Source organism: Xenopus laevis, chromosome 9_10L (genome assembly GCF_017654675.1).
Source record: "Xenopus laevis strain J_2021 chromosome 9_10L, Xenopus_laevis_v10.1, whole genome shotgun sequence".
Taxonomy (NCBI): domain Eukaryota; kingdom Metazoa; phylum Chordata; class Amphibia; order Anura; family Pipidae; genus Xenopus; species Xenopus laevis.
In genome coordinates, this window is record NC_054387.1 from 130,708,388 (window position 1) to 130,730,721 (window position 22,334).

General features: G+C 39.2%; 1 protein-coding gene across 1 annotated transcript in view; it reads right to left on the bottom strand.

Moving 5' to 3' along the window:
* Positions 1-3,649: 3,649 nt before the first annotated feature.
* The window catches only part of LOC108703964 (transmembrane protease serine 9), a 32,204-nt gene continuing 13,519 nt past the window's right edge, over positions 3,650-22,334 (bottom strand). The window contains exons 7-12 of the mRNA XM_018240276.2: positions 10,998-11,106; positions 10,587-10,613; positions 7,100-7,262; positions 6,690-6,961; positions 5,243-5,412; positions 3,650-5,156 (exon numbers count right to left, since the gene is read on the bottom strand). Coding sequence (XP_018095765.2) covers positions 4,818-5,156; positions 5,243-5,412; positions 6,690-6,961; positions 7,100-7,262; positions 10,587-10,613; positions 10,998-11,106 — 1,080 coding nt within the window. The 3' untranslated portion in view covers positions 3,650-4,817. The remainder of the gene's footprint in view (positions 5,157-5,242; positions 5,413-6,689; positions 6,962-7,099; positions 7,263-10,586; positions 10,614-10,997; positions 11,107-22,334) is intronic.

Genomic DNA, 22,334 nt, shown 5'->3' on the forward strand with positions numbered 1-22,334 from the left:
AGACTCCATTTTATCCAAATAAACATGAAGATAAACATTTTTTAAAATGATTTCTTGTGGAATAATAAAACAGTAACTTGTACTTGATTCCAACTAAGATATAATTAATCCTTATTGGAAGCAAAACCAGCCTATATTTATTTCATGTTTATATGATTTTCTAATAGAAATGAAGATCCAAATTACAGAAAGATCCGTTATCCCGAAACCCATCATCCAGAAAGACCGAAAGGCCGTTTCCCATAGACTCCATTTTATCCAAATAATCCACATTTTTAAAAATGATTTCCTTTTTCTCATTAATAATAAAACAGTAACTTGTACTTGATCCCAACTAAGATATAATTAATCCTTATTGGAAGCAAAACCAGCCTATTGGGTTTATTTCATGTTTACATGATTTTCTAGTAGATTTATGATATAAAGATCCATCTTAAGGAAAGATCTGCTATCCAGAAAACCCCAGGTCCTGAGCATTCTGGATAACAGGTCCCATATCTGTACTGTCATATTGTTAGTCATATGTAAGGCAGCTCTGTGCCGGAGCTTGCAGTTGCCTTCCTCTGACTATTTAAGGGGCACTACGTCAATCCGGAAGTAACTTCGGCGTCTGCATTCTCCGTGGTTCTCTCGGTTCCTGACTTCGGCTCGGTTCTGGATTCGGCTCAGTTCTTCTCCCTTGGCATCTCAGCATCGGTGGTACAGATCTTCTGGGTTCTGACTTAGCTTATTACTGCATTACTCCATTTTGATTGCATGGTTATCTACCTAAGTGGGGGGGCTTACATCATTGATGGCTCCTAAATCTGGGACTGCATACATACCCAAGTTTCCAACGGTCCATGGTTACTTATCTCTAGGAGAATCTGTGTTCTTCTCAGCTGTATGGATTAACCCCATCCCTTCCCACAAGGAGCTTCACCTTGTGAAGGACCCTTTTCTCCAAATACCTGTAGGAAGAGGTCATCATTAAGACCACATATCTCCAGTCGGAATTATCTTCCCGCTACAGTTTTACTTTCCTGGAAGCTCAGGCCACTCTTCTGTCAGCGTGTGGGTCAGCTTCTCCTGGGATCCGTGAGGAATCTTCCTTTACCAGTACCTGAAGATCAGAGACTCTATTACTCCTCAGGTATATCTGGTTTTCTTGCTGCTTCAGTAGAGAATTCACCGCATTGTTACATTAAATTCCTAACATCACAACGGAAACCTTAAGACCCAAACTTTGGTAAATACAGACTGGAGGCACAAATATTATCGTCTTGCAAAAACTGTCACCTTGTTTCTTTTCTGTCACTTCAGGGGTTGTTCTTGAGGATTTACATGCATTGTGTGCATTGTGTAGCTGCTTTTATTGTTGCAGGTTTCCTTAGGGCATGTCTTTTTTTCTTCTTAACCTGTGTGTATCTTTCATTGATAGTATCTGTTGTGTAATGACTACAAGTGGGTGTTTTACTGTTGCACAAATACTAATGCTGCGTTGTGCCGGGCAAGTTCTCACTAGAACAGACCAACTCTAAAGACCCGTCGAGGCATATTATTTCTCTACAGGTGTAAAACAAAATAGGAACTGCATAAAACAAGAACAGTACCCCCAGGGGCCATTGTAGACCTAAAGTATTTTGCCTTATTGTACTGTGCATTATTGTTCTGTGTTTTGTTGGATTGTGCTTTCCTGTATTGAGACGGCACCAAAGGCAGAGCCACTGCATGGCAAGGGGAGATGTGTAGTACTCTTCTTGATTGGAGATTTGAGACTAAGGGGATTATTTATTAAGGATCCGGTTGTGTTTTCTACGAAAATTTAATTTTTCATAGAATTTTTTTTATTTTGGTCAATAATCACATTTTCGGGTTAAGAATTTTTTTTTTGATTCAGCCCATGGTAGTTGTGAAAGTGCCTAAGTGTTGACAAAGCTCAGTGTAGTGTATTCATAAGCCCCTGCTCGGGAATTCGTTTGAGCTGCAGTTGGACCCAGTGAGACCCCGTCCCCTGCTGTTACCAATTGAATAAAATGTGAGCACAGGACAACACCCGAGATGCTGAAACTCTAACACACCGCACCCTGGGATTTTCCACAAGTTTTTTGTTTTAATTTGCGGTGGGAATCAGTTTGGTTTAAACATCAGTGTTGTCTTTCTTAGCCTACGGCAGTCTCTGCTTTCACTGCTACGTCACTCTCTGCGTGCCCAAACTCCTGCCTCCTGATCTGTATCTTCAGTTGCTGGTCGCTGAGTCAGCAGTTGTTTGTAGTTCAACTATATATAAAAACTGCAGTAAAATTGCCTATTGGCATCAGTTGTCCAATTCTGCTTCCCTTTATTATGGCTATGGGAGCAACTAACATTCACGGGCAGGTTTAGCAAAATGTGAGATTAGAACTCACTGTAGAAAAACTCACCCACTTTCTATTCAATGGTATTCTATTCTATGGGATTTTAGCATCACATTTATTAATGAGTTAAAGGTTGATTTCACATTTGATAAATACGATTCTAAAAATCCCATAGGAATGATTAGAAAATGTGTGAGTTTTTTTCCAGAGAGCTCTAATCTCACATTTAGGGGGTTAATTTACTAAAACTCAAATTAATCAATTTTTTTTAAGACAACAAAGTCGACCTAACTCCCATCCCCAAATTGGTTATCAATAATTCTTCTCGAAAAAGTAGGAGCGAAAACAAAATCGAGACAAATTTGTAAGTCAATTACATTTGGTGCTCCGAAAACTCAACTTGCTCGAATTGTCACTGCAAAAACTTGACTTTATTGGATTTTTGGACAAAACCCCCTGACTTTAGCGGATTATCCAGCACAGATCAAGAAACAACTTCTGGGACATCTGCCATTGACTTCTACATGACCTCGACAGGTTTGAGATGGAGTGTTTTCGTATTCGGATTTTTAGCAGCTTTGGGGTATAATAAATATCTGGAAGAGACTACCAAAAAAAAATAAGAAGCTTAATAAATGGGCCCCTTAGAGTTAGACAAGCTGTCTGCTCACCCCTTGACCTTCACAACCAAGCACCAAACTGCCCGAGCTCCACCCTTTTAACAGATACCCCTAACAGCAGACTTGCCAGCCCTTGCTTGCCAGCAACTTTGATGCTGGCGCCCGTTTTGATGCAAGCGAATTGTCTCTTTATAAACATTGGGCAAATTTGCACCTGGGCAGTAACCCATGGCAACCAATCAGAAGATTGCTTTCAGTGCTCAACCTGCAGTTAGCTTAAGAAAGCTAATTACTGATTGGTTGCTATGGGTTACCGCCCAGGTGCAAATTTGCCCAATGTTTATAAATGAGCCCCATTGAGTGCAAGGGCAACAAGGGTTGCAAGACCATAAACGACCCCCACAGTCTTCTCTGAATTATGGGCACATTTAGACAAAAAGGGTAATAGAAGGCACAATGTTGATTTCTAACAACTATTCAAATGTTCGTTTTCAACCAGCTGACCAATTAATGCCACTGGCTAATTGGTTGCTATAGGTTACTAGACCAGTATAAAACTTACCAGATGTTACACGGAAGTCACAAAATCATGTTTTAGGTATCCCTGCATCTGGATATGAAGGAGACCTCTCATCTAATGAACCGGCACAAAGGGACCTGTGTTTGCTAAATAAACCCAGTGCCACGCCAATATATGACTCAAAATGTATTTATATATTCCCTAAATATGATACAGGTGCAATTTACAATGTGACAGTTTATTATATTCCCCTGATAAATAATCATATATACAGTGTGTGCTGAGGTGCTTCTGAGACATACAAGGAGACATTATCAAATTACCAATTATTTCACACACACACACATATTTTAGAATGTCCTTATGTTCTCAAGAAGAGCTGTCAGCAAGCTATGGGCCCATAACTTTGTTCAAGACCATTCAGACATTCAGCTTGGTAGAGGAAGACCCAGCAGCTTCTCCCATTGGTCCCTGATGGTATGTGGGTGACTCTTCTTTGCTTATGCCGCCATGATGATGGAAGTTATTGCATATTGCCTCATGGAGCCACTCCGGTGCTAATTCTCCTGCCTTGGTCCCAACCTGAATTACTGTTATTGCCAACAGTTTGCTCCTTCAGCTTCATCAGTTATTATTATGGGGGGCAGTATGCTTTGTTCATTGTTGTTCCCCTGACTCCATATGCAGAGGGAATAGAGTAGATCAGTGTTGCACAGTGATGCCAGTCCCAGATAGTGTGAATAATAAGTATCTACCTACTAAACAACATATAAGTATCTAGTACCTACTAAACAACATATAACTCAATAACAGATGATAATACTAATAATAATGTGTGTGGCCTCTAAGCCTTGAGTTCAGCATCTCTGCATACATATAACATATCTACATGTGACATCCCCAGAAATGGACAGTATGCAGTTTATAGAAATACATCATGAAGGTAATTTATTCATTTCATATGTTTGACCACGAGATGGAGCACAGCTACAAAATGTGATATATGTGTGAATAGCAGGAGGAGCAAGCAAGAGGATGAAGGCAACAATACAGTGAGCTATTGGACCTAAGGTTTTTACAGAAGGATATTATTAGGATAGTATAAAAGTTAGTTGCATCAGGCGATCAGGTTGGATGGATCCTGGTCAAGCTCAAAATTGATCATAGAGAAAAAGCAGTTGCTAATAATACATCCAAAACATTTCTGAAGACCAAGGAAACATCTTCAGGTGCAGTAGAAAAGTCTCTAGTTTGTGATCTTCGCTTGGGAAGGTATGAATAAAGGGAATAATATGCAAAATAAATTGTGCCTCTGAGCTATTTATATTCCAAATCCATTCTTCAGAAGCCTCTAAAAATTGACGCAAGGAGCGTGGCTCCTAAAAGCCATGCAGGGCCATGGACACCGAGTCCCACTGAATTAATGCTGCTTTTATAGTCAGTGTTGGTTACAACTTCTTTTGCTGGGCTGCTCTTGGTGAGACTGCTGCTGCCAAATGGAGTTGGCATGGTAACATTGGCATTCAAACTTATGTACTGATTAATCCAGAAAGAAAAACTGGAGACCTTTGTGTAAACTCCTGGCCGGTTGGGTTCAGCACAGCCATCCCCCCAGCTCACAGTTCCGGTCAGGAACCAAGAGTTACCTGATTTGCAAGCCAATGGACCACCAGAGTCTCCCTAAAGAGTGAGAAGAGATAATATGAAACACTCTCTTCCCTGGTATCCTCATCTAAACCGTATCACCAATAGATAGCTATATATACCTGACAGGCATCTTTTTGGCCTTCTGGATAACCGGCACAGATCATGTCTTCAAACACTAGTTTAGTGGCAGGGTCAAGGTCAGAGTTGTAGTGGTACATATTGTTGCAAGAAGAAGCGCTGATGAGAGGTACTTCTACTTCCTGGAGTGAATATGGTGGGGGAAGACTCACTGCAGTAGAACAAATCTGGGTTAAACTGAGGGTCTTACACTGAGATAATACAAAATAATACGGTCTATAGCATTCATTATTGAGCTTATCTGAACCAACTCCATCCCAAAAACTTGGTGGCTGCAAGGAACAAGAAAAGCATACAAAAAGGAGGTAGTATTAACTGGTAGCAGGTAGTTTTTGCTGACCACTTCTTAAAGAGACCATACCTGGTTGGCTGCTATGGGTTATTAAATGAGGGGCTATTTTTGAGACTTGGTTGGTTATTTATCAAAGGTGGGGTATTAGAGTTTTTTTTTACCTCAAATGACCTCTAATGAACTCCAATGAAATCAAAACTCGAATCGAATCTTATTTAAGAAAAAACTCGAATGTGAAAAAACAAATTCTGCGAGTTTCAGTCCCACAACCAAAAAACTCGACTTGATCAAGTTTTCGGTAAAAAAAAACATTTGAATCATTATTTGAGTTTTGCGCAAAACCTCTTCAAATGGTTCAAGGAACCTCTGCCATTGACTTCTACAGAACCTCGACAGGTTTTAGGTGGTGTATTTTAGAATTTGAGCTATTTCCAGGGTCTGGGTAGAATAAATCTCAAATATTTGATTTTTTTTTAAAACTGGATCATTTCAAGTTTTTTTTTTTAACCCGAAAAATACTCGGACATCAACCAGGCCATTAACTTCTTCAAATGGTTCAAGGAACTTCTGCCATTGACTTCTACAGAACCTCTACAGGTTTTAGGTGGTGTATTTTTGAATTTGAGCTATTTCTAGGGTCAGGGTATAATAAATCTTTTTTTTTAAAAAACTGGATCATTTCAAGTTTTTTTTTAACCCAAAAAAAATACTGGAACATCAACCAGGCTGTTGACCTCTTCATATGCTCAACGAACCTCTGCCATTGACTTCTACAGAACCTCCATAGGTTTTAGGTGGTGTATTTTCAAATTTGAGCTATTTCCAGGGTCAGGGTATAATAAATCTTTTTTAAATTTTTTTAAAAGCTGGATCATTTCAAGTTTTTTTTTCTGCCACTTTGTTGTACATTGTTGGCCAGATAAAGTAAAATATTAAAAATTACATCCATCTTTACTCGGTTCTTTCTCTAGGGTGCTACATATAGATAATTTAGTGTATACAAGGCATCCATTGTGAACATCAACAGTGAGAATTATGTATGTATGAGGAGGTGAAGCAAGGTTAGAGCCAACAAGAAACCAGTAAATATTACATCTAAAGGGGAAGAACATGTCCTACGTTCTGCTTGTCCTCACCATCAGTCTGAATGTCTCCCCAGCCTGTCACCCAGCACATCTTTCCTGATGGAAAGTCATCATTTTGGAATGGGACGCAGATGGGTAGGATGTAGCTGGAATAGATGATGGGACTCTCCATTTCCACCAGAGATATATCTCCACTGCTTCCATCTCCCTTGTACAATGGATAGGTAATGACGCGTTTCACACGGGTGATGACTGCTTCTGAGGTTAGATTTGTGAGACTGTTACAACCCAGTAACACCCGGAGATTTTCTATCTTGAAGCTCCTGAAACATAAAATAGAGGAAAATTAAATTGGTTGAAGAACCAGAATACAAAGAACCCTTAGTTAGTCCACCTGCAACTGCCATAGGAACACATGAATCCGCCTAGTGTCATATAATTCCATTTTACCGGTTTCTCACCTGGGAAAACAATGTGCCGCTGACACCACCCAGTTACTGGACACAAGGGAACCTCCGCAGACATGAGAATTCTGATTGAGTATGCTGGCTTGCCAAGGCCACTTTCCAAACACGGCATTATTGCCCCCTACTATGCGGTCTGAGAAGATGGGCTGGCCACAACCTTTGTTATAAACAAGATACACAGTAAGTTTCAATAATCCATGAAAACATACAGTATGTTTGTTCAGAGGTGACTGTCTAGCTGTAAACTCAACTGCATCAGAGAAAGGAAAACTATGATCATCTAATATATGTTTAATATCCTGTCTGTTGCCCAGCAAAAGAGACAAAAAAGTTACTCCTACCCTGTAAATTATATTCTCATAATGGGACCTGAATATGAATAGTAATAATAGAGTTCTGTGACTAATTAAAGCAAACTAAAGCAAGTGTTTGAATTCATACCTGGATGTCCCACCTACTTGGTGACTTTTAATGTATTTATAACACACTGGAGGGCGACAATATTTACTGTAACTGGAGTGAAAAGACCAGTAGCTCTGATTATGTGTTCACAGAACCCCTCAGTGACTTCTACTATCCTTATCATTTACAGTAGGGGGTACATTATCCCTTATAATACATGAGTGATACTCAGAGTTCCCTGTATAACTCAGCCTGCAGCCTTGTGCCTTTATATGGTCACAGAACAACCCCTCAGTGACTTCTAATATCCTTATCATTTACAGTAGGGGGTACATTATCCCTTATAATACATGAGTGATACTCAGAGTTCCCTGTATAACTCAGCCTGCAGCCTTGTGTCTTTATATGGTCACAGAACAACCCCTCAGTGACTTCTAATATCCTTATCATTTACAGTAGGGGGTACATTATCCCTTATAATACATGAGTGATACTCAGAGTTCCCTGTATAACTCAGCCTGCAGCCTTTTGCCTTTATATGGTCACAGAACAACCCCTCAGTGACTTCTAATATCCTTATCATTTACAGTAGGGGGTACATTATCCCTTATAATACATGAGTGATACTCAGAGTTCCCTGTATAACTCAGCCTGCAGCCTTTTGCCTTTATATGGTCACAGAACCCCTCAGTGACTTCTAATATCCTTATCATTTACAGTAGGGGGTACATTATCCCTTATAATACATGAGTGATACTCAGAGTTCCTTGTATAACTCAGCCTGCAGCCTTGTGCCTTTATATGGTCACAGAACAACCCCTCAGTGACTTCTAATATCCTTATCATTTACAGTAGGGGGTACATTATCCCTTATAATACATGAGTGATACTCAGAGTTCCCTGTATAACTCAGCCTGCAGCCTTGTGTCTTTATATGGTCACAGAACAACCCCTCAGTGACTTCTAATATCCTTATCATTTACAGTAGGGGGTACATTATCCCTTATAATACATGAGTGATACTCAGAGTTCCCTGTATAACTCAGCCTGCAGTCTTGTGCCTTTATATGGTCACAGAACAACCCCTCAGTGACTTCTAATATCCTTATCATTTACAGTAGGGGGTACATTATCCCTTATAATACATGAGTGATACTCAGAGTTCCCTGTATAACTCAGCCTGCAGCCTTGTGTCTTTATATGGTCACAGAACAACCCCTCAGTGACTTCTAATATCCTTATCATTTACAGTAGGGGGTACATTATCCCTTATAATACATGAGTGATACTCAGAGTTCCCTGTATAACTCAGCCTGCAGTCTTGTGCCTTTATATGGTCACAGAACAACCCCTCAGTGACTTCTAATATCCTTATCATTTACAGTAGGGGGTACATTATCCCTTATAATACATGAGTGATACTCAGAGTTCCCTGTATAACTCAGCCTGCAGCCTTGTGTCTTTATATGGTCACAGAACAACCCCTCAGTGACTTCTAATATCCTTATCATTTACAGTAGGGGGTACATTATCCCTTATAATACATGAGTGATACTCAGAGTTCCCTGTATAACTCAGCCTGCAGTCTTGTGCCTTTATATGGTCACAGAACAACCCCTCAGTGACTTCTAATATCCTTATCATTTACAGTAGGGGGTACATTATCCTTATAATACATGAGTGATACTCAGAGTTCCCTGTATAACTCAGCCTGCAGCCTTGTGTCTTTATATGGTCACAGAACAACCCCTCAGTGACTTCTAATATCCTTATCATTTACAGTAGGGGGTACATTATCCCTTATAATACATGAGTGATACTCAGAGTTCCCTGTATAACTCAGCCTGCAGCCTTGTGCCTTTATATGGTCACAGAACAACCCCTCAGTGACTTCTAATATCCTTATCATTTACAGTAGGGGGTACATTATCCCTTATAATACATGAGTGATACTCAGAGTTCCCTGTATAACTCAGCCTGCAGCCTTGTGTCTTTATATGGTCACAGAACAACCCCTCAGTGACTTCTAATATCCTTATCATTTACAGTAGGGGGTACATTATCCCTTATAATTTACAGTACTGTGCCATGGTTTTGCTGGAAGAATTTAGACTCAAAATGATTTATTATATTTTAGACTTTGTGTTGACTGCACAATACCTGATGTTATGTACTGTCTTGTATATTGTGGTCGACTTCTCTGGAAACAAAATCTTATCCTCCTTCCTCATGACTAAGATTATTTAACTTTATTTATTACTTTACTCCTCTTTGATCCCTTCCCAGCTGAATTATGGCTGCAAAATTTAATTCCTATTATAGACCTGTAATAAACTGCAATATAGTGTCTTGGTTGTTTTTGTGCGGATCATAAATACATTGCTCAATACAGACATGAATATCTTAAGGTGACGCATCTTTATGGCTTTATTCATCTTTATAATAAAGTCACTGGCAGCTGCTGAGGTTATTGGCTCTCACACGTGAGTAATGTTTGAGCAACGTGTAAAGAACATCCATTATGTTTCCCCGCACAGCCAATTGAATGCACCAACCTTATCCATATAAATAAACAATTGGGTATTTATATTAAATGTACAGTTCTTTATATGTAAATTCAATTAAAGGGGCGGTTCACCTTTAAGTTAACTTTTACTATGTTATAAAATGGCCAATTCTAAGCAATTTATCAATTCTTTCTTTAATTATTTGTCTTTTTCTTCCGACTCTTTGCAGCTTTCATATGGGCGTCGCTGACCCCTTCTGAAAAACAAATGCTCTGTAAGGCAACCAATGTATTGTTATTGTTACTTTTTATTACTCATCTTTCTATTCAGGCCTCTCCTATTCATATCCCTCTTATTCAAATCATTGCATGGTTGTTATGGTAATTTGGACCCTAGCAACCAGATTGCTTAAGTTCTAAGCTGCTGAATGAGGAGCAAAATAAATCAAAAACCACAAAAAATAAAAACCAGACACTGCATCACAGTAAAAGTTAATTTAAAGGTGAATAATCTCTTTTAAAAACGTGTTCAGTCTTTCCATAACAATGAATTCAATTAAGAAAATCTTTTACCTGAAGAAGCAGCCGTCACTGTACAACCTGCAGGGGTCAAAATAAGAGATGGTCATTATTGGGGGATTCTGAAACACAAACGGTATCACCGGTAGAGATAAATAGACACACGAGTTGTGACATTTAACACCTGCCTTTGTTTGAGACAAAACACACTCCCCATACATGTCTTGTGTTTCACTCCTTCCAGGTGTTAGTAAATAACCTCCAGGATGGACCCACAATGCACCATGATCCTATTACACCTTAATAATTCAACCTTTTTAGCTTATGCAAATTGCAATCACCAAAACTGGTTACATTAAACTTACACATAGGAAACAAGAAGGTGCTGGCTTGACAAACTACAGAATGGGCCCATAGCTCGCTAAGTCTATACTAAGTCTATACAAGAGTTGGACGTCTACTCACCAGCGAGAAGGCAACACCCGGCCACTGCCCAGAGACACAGCCTCATCTTGTCGGTGTGACAGCAGCGAGTCTCTTGAGATGGATGAAGTTTTCTGTTTCTGTTGCCTCCCTGTCACACCTCTCTATCGGATTTCACACCCAGTATCTTCCCGTAGGGTCTGTATTACTCTAACTCTCCAAAACCAGCCAGTCTTTTAGTAAATATCTGGCGGAATATAACTAGACAGTAACCCACATCTCTATGTAGTTGTTTTTCAAATATCTGTCCTTTGTTTCACCACTGAGAATTATTATGCCTTGGGTTAAGACATTGGTTGGCGTGCATCTCCCCGTTTATGTCTTCAAACTTTCCTTCTAAATATCCTCTTCCATTATTCCTCCTGATCTTTCACTTTACTATGACCTGGTAGTTCTGACCCTTGAGTCTATCTCCCTTCTATTCTGCTCTCTCTTTATTCGCTCTGCGCCTCCTCAAAGATCTGCCTTCTTGGTACCATCATTATTCTGAAAATTCTTCCTGGTTCATCAATATCTTCTCTAGTCACATCCCACCCCTTGTCCTATTGTTATATCTTTTATGTTTTCATATGAATATGTTCCTGGTTTACTTCACACTCAAGGTATGGCACAGATACTTGAAGTGTTCTACTAATGAACAAAGACAAATTGTTCCCTGAATGTTACTCAGAAATACACACATATATATTTATTTTACTTATTTGGTTTTGATAAAAGGCATAGCAGCCTGACAACAGGAAATTTAGGCTGGGTTTATAAATTATAATACAATGTACATAATGAATGTTTAAAGGCAAAATGAATGTTGTGAGAAGACAACAAGATGATATTATGTTGGGGGCAGTAGATAAAGATTAATAGGTGGATAAGAATGATCTGTAAGATGTGACTTATGGTTTACAGGTAAGGGACCTGTTATCCAGAATACTAAGGACCTGAGGCTTTCCAGATAAGGGATCTTTCCATTATTCATACCTTAAGTCTATTAGAGAATCATGTAAACATTAAATAACCCAATAAACTGATTTTGCTTGCAATAAGAATTAATTATAGCTTAGTTGGGATCAAGTACAGGTATGGGACCTGTTATCCAGGAGGCTCATGACCTGGAGTTTTCCCGAATAAGAGATGTTTCTGTAATTTGGATCTTCATACCTTAAGTCTACTAGAAAATCATGTAAACATGAAATAAACCCAATAGGCTGGTTTTGCCTCCAATAAGGATTAATTATATCTTAGTTGGGATCAAGTACAAGTTACTGTTTTATTATTACACAGAGAAAAAAGAAGTTTTTTAAAAATGTGGATTATTTGGATAAAATGGAATCTATGGGAGATGTATCATTTGGAGCTTTCTGGATAATGGGTTTCCGGTTAATGGATCCCATACTTGTATTAGATATTTGAATGACTCAGCTGTTGGTTACACCCTTTATTCTTTAATGTAAGGATGGGCTTTGCTCACATGAGGAGGTAGGTGCCGTACCTTGGAGTACAATAAATATACATTTTTATAGAGATTTCCAATAAGTGGGTGACCGGGGGAGACAAGTTTACACTACAAAACAGTGGCATAGAGAGGGTAGATGAGAAACAGAGCCAAGTGAGGGATCAGATGTATCTTTAATGAAATAACAAGGATAAGGAAAATATCACGACTTGCTTCAAAGTTAGCCTTTGTTATAGATATGTTTCAATTGGTCTTCATTATTTATTTTTTAAAGTTTTTGAATTATTTGCCTTTATCATTCTGACTCTTTTCAGCTTTCAAATGGGGGTCGCTGACCCCATCTAAAAACAAATACTCTGTAAGGCTACAAATATATTGTTATTGCTACTTTTTATTACTCGTCTTTCTATTCAGGCCTCTCTTATTCATATTCCAGTCTCTTATTCAAATCAATGCATGGTTGCCAGGGGAATTTGGAACCTAGCAACCAGATTGCTGAAATTGCAAACAGGAGAACTGCTGAATAAAAAGCTAAATAACTCAAAAAACACAGATAAGAAAAAAATGAAAACCAATAGCAAATTGTCAGGATTACTAAAAGTTAACTCAAAGGTGAACAACCCCTTTATCTACAGTAAATACTGTATATATATTGCCCCTTACAAAAACTTCAAATCATTATGTCAACATTTTTTCCACTTTCCTGCCCAAAGAGTGGCTAAGGTTAACTCCTTCCATCCTACAGTATTCTGTCTGAGTGGGTTGAGAACATCACTAAAGTCATTATACAGTTTGGAAACTGCTCAGACTGCGAGATTAAGGTTACCTGTTTTCAACCCATTGACTTGCGTAGCTACACATGGAGCCACACACGTGTTACAAAGAGGAGAATTCTGGCCCAACAAGTTCTGAGGGATGAGTTGTTTTCCCAGCTGACAGTTTGTACTAATAAATGTGCCCCGGGCTTTGAATTTCTCAGTAAGAAGCATCATTTCTAATTCCAGAAGTTCTTGCGGACATTGAAAGTCTGGGCAGATTCATGTAAATCCTCTAAACAACAATATTATCAAATCTTCACATTTATCCCTACAGCTTATTTACATTTTTTTTTCTCATTTATTTTTTTTCCCAAACATTTTTTTTAAACTGTGTTTATGCTTATAGGGCCTTGATGAGCATTCCTCATGTACAAAATAAAAAGGGGCAAGATGCAAAATCGATGAATGAGTGCAAAGTTAAATATGTTTTCTACTTTGCACTTTACTCCAATGTGATATGCTCTTAGCTCCTGAAGATGAAACACTATGTGCACCAATAGGTTCTCCCATCTCTGTGTGGCACACATTTGCCATTACTTCAAACCAGAAGGACATGAGGTGGTGGCACACGAGCATTTCTTGGAAAGCTCCATGATAGCCATTCAGTCTAAATGACCAAGTGAGAAACCTTGGGAGACACAAAGTGATAGGGAACCCTACTTATGGCAGTAATTAAATACATGGCTCCCTTTTGCTGGAAGGTTTAGGTGCAAGTGCTTAGTAGATGGAATTCTAATAGCCTTGGTTTTTCAGATCTTCTTCCTCTTTCCACCAGACCTTCATAAATAAACCTTCGTGTTCTGAAGAATCTTGATCTTATTGTATTGCTTATAATTAACTTTTTTAGCAAATAAGAGAAATTAACTTCTTTCGTTTTACAGACATCCCAAAAGCAACACATGAAGGTGCATTTATGATTCCTAGGCCTATTTGACGATTATTCTGGTATATCATTTTGCAATGTGAAGTTGTTTCACTTTTTTGCACTTCAATCTCATTTTTAATTATAGAATTGCCTGTACTGTCCTTAAGAGAGTCCTGGCAGTATTTTTTAGGAAATATCTGAAGCCACTAGAAGAGAACAGCAGGGATGCACATGATTTAATCGACAGTTACCAATAGAAACCAATCTGCAATTAGTTATTAGCCTACAATAAGTTAGAACATCAAAGTAAAGATTTGATTGGTTGATATGGGTAACTGCACTGATGCACTTTAGCACCCATGCTATTTAATTAATTGCAAGTCCACTTTAGCTGATAAATGGAAGTGCTCAGAAATGGTCTCAGAGAAAGGGATTAGGTTGATGATTTAAAACCTGTTGGGTATCTCTATACAAATCATCTAAGTGTACAAAAATGAGGTTTAAAATATAATGTAAATAAACAATTAAAAAGTAATTAGGAATGTTCAGTGTTTCATATATTTTATATATTCAGCACAAGTCCCTGGAGGTTGGGTTTCAAGGGTCTCCTTTGCTCTGTGTTAGAGGGATAGACATTCATGGAAGCCTCCTAGTACATCTCTGGAAGCACTTTCCAGTAGGATGCTGAATAAGATGCTGGAGCTAGTTTGGGCCAATACAATCATTTTCTCTCTATCCTCTGTTTGTACTGCACAAATTAACATTATCTGAGGTTGACCATCAGATAATTCCTCTGTACGACACTTGTAAAGGACTTATTTTCTAGTATTTTCTAATTAACTTCTTCTTCCTAGAAGTCAAGCAGACATGTAGGGCAAAGCATCAATCTTTATTAGCATTAATTGCAGGGATTAGACAGCTGCTCATGTGCTCACTTAGAAATAACCCTAAAAGCTGCATTGTTAGAGGTACTTCATGGACTTGGGTTGTAAATCCTTGGTCTAGCAAAACCTAGTCACTCCCTCAAGCAGTCCTTCCACCTCCTGCATTAATTGATTCCAGCCTACTGGAGGCTCTAAGGTAAGACAACTTTTAATTGTCCTTAAATCCACCCTCTTTAGGATTATACAGTTAGAGAACTCTGCTGAAATACTGTAGGAAACACAATTGGAAAGCAGTTGCTGGTGCACAGACAGAAACAGTAGAACATAACCCTGCCGCTGGTGTGACTATCAATATTAAATGACAAGATTTAATTAAAAGGGCATTTGCACTAGGGTTTGGTCCATCCTGAAATAGGTAGACATTAGTCATTAGCTTTGCAGAAATATTCATGAATTTAGAGAAAAATTTGCAAATTTGCAGAGAAAAATTCACAAAACGCATTGAAGTCAATGGGCGTCAAAATAATTTTAATGCGTGACAATTTTAATGCAAGTGAAAATTTTTCTACTCACGACTATTTTGTCCAAATGCATTAGTCAATGGGCGTCCGAATAATTTTATAGGCTATGATTAAGTGTTTGCTAACACGAAACGCGTAAGGCTATGGATATAATAAACTACTTTTCACTTTGAAAACCTTTGCCTGGTGGAAGTCTGCCTTTTTGAATGCCTGTTTCAAAGAATTTTCGGATGTCAAATAAGTGCTGTGATTGGCTGTTTGGTAGCCTCTATGTAGACAGACAGCCTACAGGAGGCTCTGCTTGGAAGTACATCTGGTTTTTATACAACCAAAACTTGCCTCCAAGCCTGGAATTCAAAAATAAGAACCTGATTTGAAGCCACTGGGAGCAACATCCAAGGGGTTGGTGAGAACACGTTGCTCGCGAGCTACTGGTTGGGGACCACTGATCTACTATATGCTTTATATCAGTGTTGTTTTGGGTACAGGCCACCCTAACTGGTCCAACATTTGGACAGACCCACCACTTAGCAAGGTTACATTGCCATATCAGTCAGTTTACTATATTTTATGAACATCTAAGACATCTAGCAAGAAAGCTTTCACCCCAAATGACATCCTAGTTGACCTTCAAGAAACCGCAATCTGGAGCAAGTGAATCCAATGTTATAGTTGTGTTTGTCGCTTGCTGTCTGCAATGGTCCCAGGCAGATAGGGGTAACTACCTGCTAGTGCCTGACACATCTAAAGGTGTAGTTTGCTACATTGAGCCAGAGAATTCCATCCTAGCTATATTATTTGGCCTTTAATGTGGAACTCCAATCCACTTTTACACTCTCAGCATGCATTAAAAACGCCCTTGTGTAAGAGCCCTAATGAATTTCACAGGACATGTGGTCCTCTCTATATCTGAGGAATACGGATCTCCTAGCGCAATGATTTATGGAAAAAGTCAGCTTACATTTCTTTAAATCAGGGGAGAGAACCAAATAAAAGTTATAAAAATTCCCATTTCAGTTTTATAAGAAAATGAATGTACTAATTTAAAAATGAAATATATTATACACATTATAGCAGCATTCTAGGTGAAAGATGATGATACAGGTATGGGACCTGTTACCAAGACCTGGGGTTTTCCGTATAATGGATCTTTCTGTAATTTGGATCTTCATATCTTGTCTACTAGATAATCATGAGAACTGTAAATAAAGCCAATAGGCTGGTTTTTCTTCCAATAAAATTTTTTTCTGTTTCACGAAAATTGCTGAAAGATGTACTAAAAAAATATAAATATCTTTAAAACTTCTAAAAATTCAAGTTTTTTGGACAATTACTAGGGGAAAAAATACAAAAACCTCTAAAAGTCTGAAAATGTCCAATAGGATAAGCACAGCTCCCATTGAATTCTATGGAACCTTGACTACTCTTATTTGGAGAGGTTTTTTTTTTTGTAGTTTTTACATTTAATAAATCTCAATTTTTTGGAGTTTTGGAGCAATAATAATAAAACCACACATTTTTAGAGAAAAAAATACAATTTGTATAAAAAATAGAATCTGAATTTTAGTAAATAGGCCCCTGTCTAACAAACAATAATTATAGGCTTTTACCCCCCTAATTAAGGAATTATGGACAGAGACATTGTTCATGCTAAAATGCTTAGAACCTCTCCTCCCTCTCAATCTGTTCCATTAGCACAGGAGTCCTCTACCTTTTATCTCATGAGAGACATTCAAATGTAAAAAGAGTTGGGGAGCAAAACAAGCATGAAAATAGTTCCTGAGGCTGTGATTGGCTATCTGGCAGTCTCTATGTGGACTGGCTGCATACAAGGAGCTCTGTTTGGCTGCAAAACTGGTTTTTATTCAACCAAAACTTGCCTCCAAGCCAGGAGATCAAAAATAAGCACCTGCTTGGAAGCCACTGAGAGCAAAATTCAAGGGCTTGGCAAGATACTGGTTGGGTATCACTGCATTAACATATTATGTGTCCTTGTCCAAAAAGGCAGACAGGAAAACTTTTGAAGGATCTGGAAATCATCACAATATATCTAAGCAATCTTAACTTTCTGGTCAAAGAGTTGGGGAGCTACACAAGCATGAAAATAGTTCCTGTGGCTGTGATTGGCTATTTGGCAGTTTCTATGTGGACTGGCAACCTACAAGGAGCTCTGTTTGACTGCGAATCTGGTTTTTATTAAACCAAAACTTGCCTTCCAAGACTGGAATCGATGCATTAACATATTATGTGTCCTTGTCCAAAAAATGAGGCAGAAAAACTTTTGAAGGCTCTGGAAATCATCACAAAATATGTAAACAATCTTAACGTTTTGGTCAATACAACATAGCACTGAGTGCCCTCAATATATGAATATCTAAAAAAAGTCTTCATGATCTAGTTTCTGTTGAGTATAGGCACACAGAGGAAAGCCTATTTAATTCTATTATTTTTACCAAAATTCTAACTGCAAAAAACTTGAAGAAGCTCAACTTTTTTTCTGCGATTGAGTTTTTTTTTATAAGTTTAAGAGAGAAATCCCCATTAAACCCACTTATAAAATGAACAGAATCAAGTACTAGCTCAGTGTACTTACCAGTGAGAAGGAGAAAGGTAATGTGCAGCATCGTATTTAGAGGGTCCATGAGACCAGTGAGAGGTACCTGTGTAAGAATATCTGCACAATATAGAACTTGTTTAAGTGACCACCCAAGATGATAGAACTAGTCATGAATTATAATGAAAATGCTGAGAGACAAGTCAGTGCAAAATGAAGATGTACCTGAAGGAAGAGATGGCTGTGCTTTTATCCATGCAAAGTGATATTGTTTGTGGAGAGCACACAGCCAGGTCAGCAGGAATCAGTATGGGATGATGATGTACACAAGGATACGACACACAACATCCCTGGCTCATAACAAACAACAATAATTAGACAAAATGTTGTCTGTAAGAGGATGAGACGCAGATTAATGCAAATAATTGCTGACTTTACTCAAGGCACAAACATCCATTTCTACTAAACTCATAGAAAATGAATACTTAGAAAGTCTCATCTCCATGTTCATGTAAAATACATGTCTGACAAAGGGGTCCGCCCCCCAAATGTTACATCACTTGATGCCAATAAACGTGCAGGGGTTCGCCCCACTTCACCAGCCCTTGTGTGTTTGGTACAACTTCTTCATGTAGAATACTTTGCCTGGGAAAAAGTGATTTTGACCCCCCCCCAGAGGAGAACCTCTGCAACCCCCTCCATCTTGTTTATGGTGAGTCAAGTGGAACAACAGGTGAGCATTGGTCCCAATCCCCCATACAATTTTATGTATAAAAGGGGTAATGAATACTGTGGGCCCTGGACCATAGACTTAGGATAGTACCATTCATGAAGGCCTGTAGGTCAGATTCTGTTCTTCAAGGTATAATTAAATAGCCCAATGGCTAAGCACAGACTTTTTTTTATTTCCCTAAATGTTATCATCCATGTTGCTTATTGGATAATTCCTCTATTTCCAAAATATCATAATTAATTATGTGTTATGGACCCTACGTCTTTCTGGGGTTTAACCGCCTAAATATTGGGAAGGGGTTTGTTACAGTGAGAGCTGTGAAGATGTGGAATTGTCTCCCTGAATCAGTGGTACAGGCTGATACATTAGATAGGTATAAGAAGGGGTTGGATGCTTTATTCCCCAGTAGCTCCTCCCAGCAGACAGGAGGGAGCCAATGAGATTAGAGGAGGGAAAGGGGTGTTACAGGGAGAGCTGGGAAGTGAATCAGGGGTACAGGCTGATACATTAGATAGGTATAAGAAGGGGTTGGATGGTGTTTAGCAAGTGAGGGAATACAGGGATATGGGAGATAGCTCATAGTACAAGTTGATCCAGGGACTGGTCCCATTGCCATTTTGGAGTCAGGAAGGAATTTTTCCCCCTCTGAGGCAAATTGGAGAGGCTTCAGATGGGTTTTTTGCCTTCCTCTGGATCAACTGGCAGTTAGGCAGATATATATATATAAAAAAAAAAGTGTGAACTTGATGGACGTGTGTCCTTTTTCAACCTTACTTACTAATGTGAAAATGCACATTCCATTGGATGTGAGCTATAGGTAAAAGGATGTCTGATTTGGTTGAACATCACCTTCTAACACTGGATGACATAAGGGATCCTTAATTACTCCACCACCAATGTATTATTTAACGTAAAGAAAACCGAACTAGGTCTGATATTTCCCCCCATTTTTTCCCCAGATCTATGATTACTTTTTCTTTAGAAACATTTATGTCTATGCACTTCCAAAAAGCATCCCAAGCCTTAGACGTTTGTGCTTTAGGGTGCTTTTGTCCTCTCTCTCCTCATCTCCTTTCTGCCACCCATGTCCAGTCTCTGTGTTCTTTCCTTCACTTCTTCACCCTCCTACCTGAACTCCTATTTTATTGCAACCTTCTCACACACTCACCACACTCCTCTCATACACTATGGGGTAAATTTATCAAAGAGTGAAGTTCCGCCACTAGAGTGAAATTCCACAGCTCTCAATTCATTTCTTTTGAAAGGCGTATTTATCAATGGGTGAAGTGAAAGTTCGCCCTTTGATAAATACGCCTATAAAAATCCCATAGAAATGAATGGAGAGTGGCAGAATTTCACTCTAGTGGCGGAACTTCACTATTAACTTCACTCTTTGATAAATATACCCTATGCTTTATCTCTTTCATCTTCCAGTTTCTCCCTTCTGGTATATCCTACCTCCCCCCCCCCCTCATATCCCACTTGGGGTCTCTTTCTCTATATTCTCCATCCACTGCTCTAACCCTGCCTCCTGACATATATTTCCTCCACCCTTCCTCTGCACTTTCTTAGTCTCAGGATATTTAATTGCAGAGGTGTTTGTGTAGATTCCCATTCATCCAGGTCATGGTATATCCAACTGGTGAAATGTCTTCAAGGAAAAAACACAGCAAGTCCAGTTGATTTGACTTATTTCTAGAGATTTATTGCAGAGGTAGGAGAAAAATAAGCAATAACACTTCACAGACAGATGAGATCTCATCTTTTCACTTTATTAGAATCCCTATGAAGACAGGAATTTATACAGGAGCAATATGTAATGCAGAGACTTACTACTATTGTAGCAACAATTCAGTACTCATCCAGGGTACTCTGAATAAAATAGGTCATTAGCTTGTACCATTAAGGCAAAGTTATCCTTAAAGACCTATTACTCAGTGCTGTGTATTCCTTGGCCTGGAACACCAGAGACCTAATTTACTAAACCCATGCTATGTGCAGCACAAAAAAAACAGTACAAGTCAATATTGTTTGATCACAATGCAGCAGCCCCCCCCCCCAAATTTGAGCATAACTGTGCTTGCACAAGGAACTGTGTAAATTGCAACTTGCTGTTGATTTGTTTGGTAAAGGCAGTTGTCAAGTGGTGGCAATTGGTGAGCATGTTACACCATTAACAATTTACTCTTGAATGTCTTTGCAGTGATACTTACTTCTAAGGGATACCTTACAGTATATCAACAAGGTTAGAGAAATATTGCAGCATTTGGGGTTACAGCCATACTGCTATAGTTCCAGGGGTACCCAGGGCACAAATAAGCACTCACCCCAAATCTCTCCATAACTGACCTTCAGGCTGGGCCCCCTTAGCTCATAACAAGGTTACAGATATATAGAAACATTGGGGTAACAGTCACCCTGCTATAGTTCCAGGGGTACCCAGGGTACAAATAAGCATTCACCCCAAATCTCCCCCTAACTGACCTTCAGACTGGGCCCCCTTAGCTCATAACAAGGTTACAGATATATAGAAACATTGGGGTAACAGTCACCCTGCTATAGTTCCAGGGGTACCCAGGGTACAAATAAGCACTCACCCCAAATCTCCCCCTAACTGACCTTCAGGCTGGGCCCCCTTAGCTCATAACAAGGTTACAGATATATAGAAACATTGGGGTAACAGTCACCCTGCTATAGTTCCACGGGTACCCAGGGTAAAAATAAGCACTCACCCCAAATCTCCCCCTAACTGACCTTCAGGCTGGGCCCCCTTAGCTCATAACAAGGTTACAGATATATAGAAACATTGGGGTAACAGTCACCCTGCTATAGTTCCAGGGGTACCCAGGGTACAAATAAGCACTCACCCCAAATCTCCCCCTAACTGACCTTCAGGCTGGGCCCCCTTAGCTCATAACAAGGTTACAGATATATAGAAACATTGGGGTAACAGTCACCCTGCTATAGTTCCAGGGGTACCCAGGGTACAAATAAGCACTCACCCCAAATCTCCCCCTAACTGGCCTTCAGACTGGGCCCCCTTAGCTCATAACAAGGTTACAGATATATAGAAACATTGGGGTGTCATCCTGCTATAGTTCCAGGGGTACCCAGGGCACAAATAAACACTCACCCCAAATCTCCCCCTAACTGACCTTCAGACTGGGCCCCCTTAGCTCATAACAAGGTTACAGATATATAGAAACATTGGGGTAACAGTCACCCTGCTATAGTTCCAGGGGTACCCAGGGTACAAATAAGCACTCACCCCAAATCTCCCCCTAACTGACCTTCAGACTGGGCCCCCTTAGCTCATAACAAGGTTACAGATATATAGAAACATTGGGGTAACAGTCACCCTGCTATAGTTCCAGGGGTACCCAGAGCAAAAACAAGGCATTTGCCACAAATATATCTTCTGCTGTGCTTATTGCTACAATAACCTTCTCCATTCTCCATGCACAGGACTACTCAAGGTTGTTATTGTTTTATTT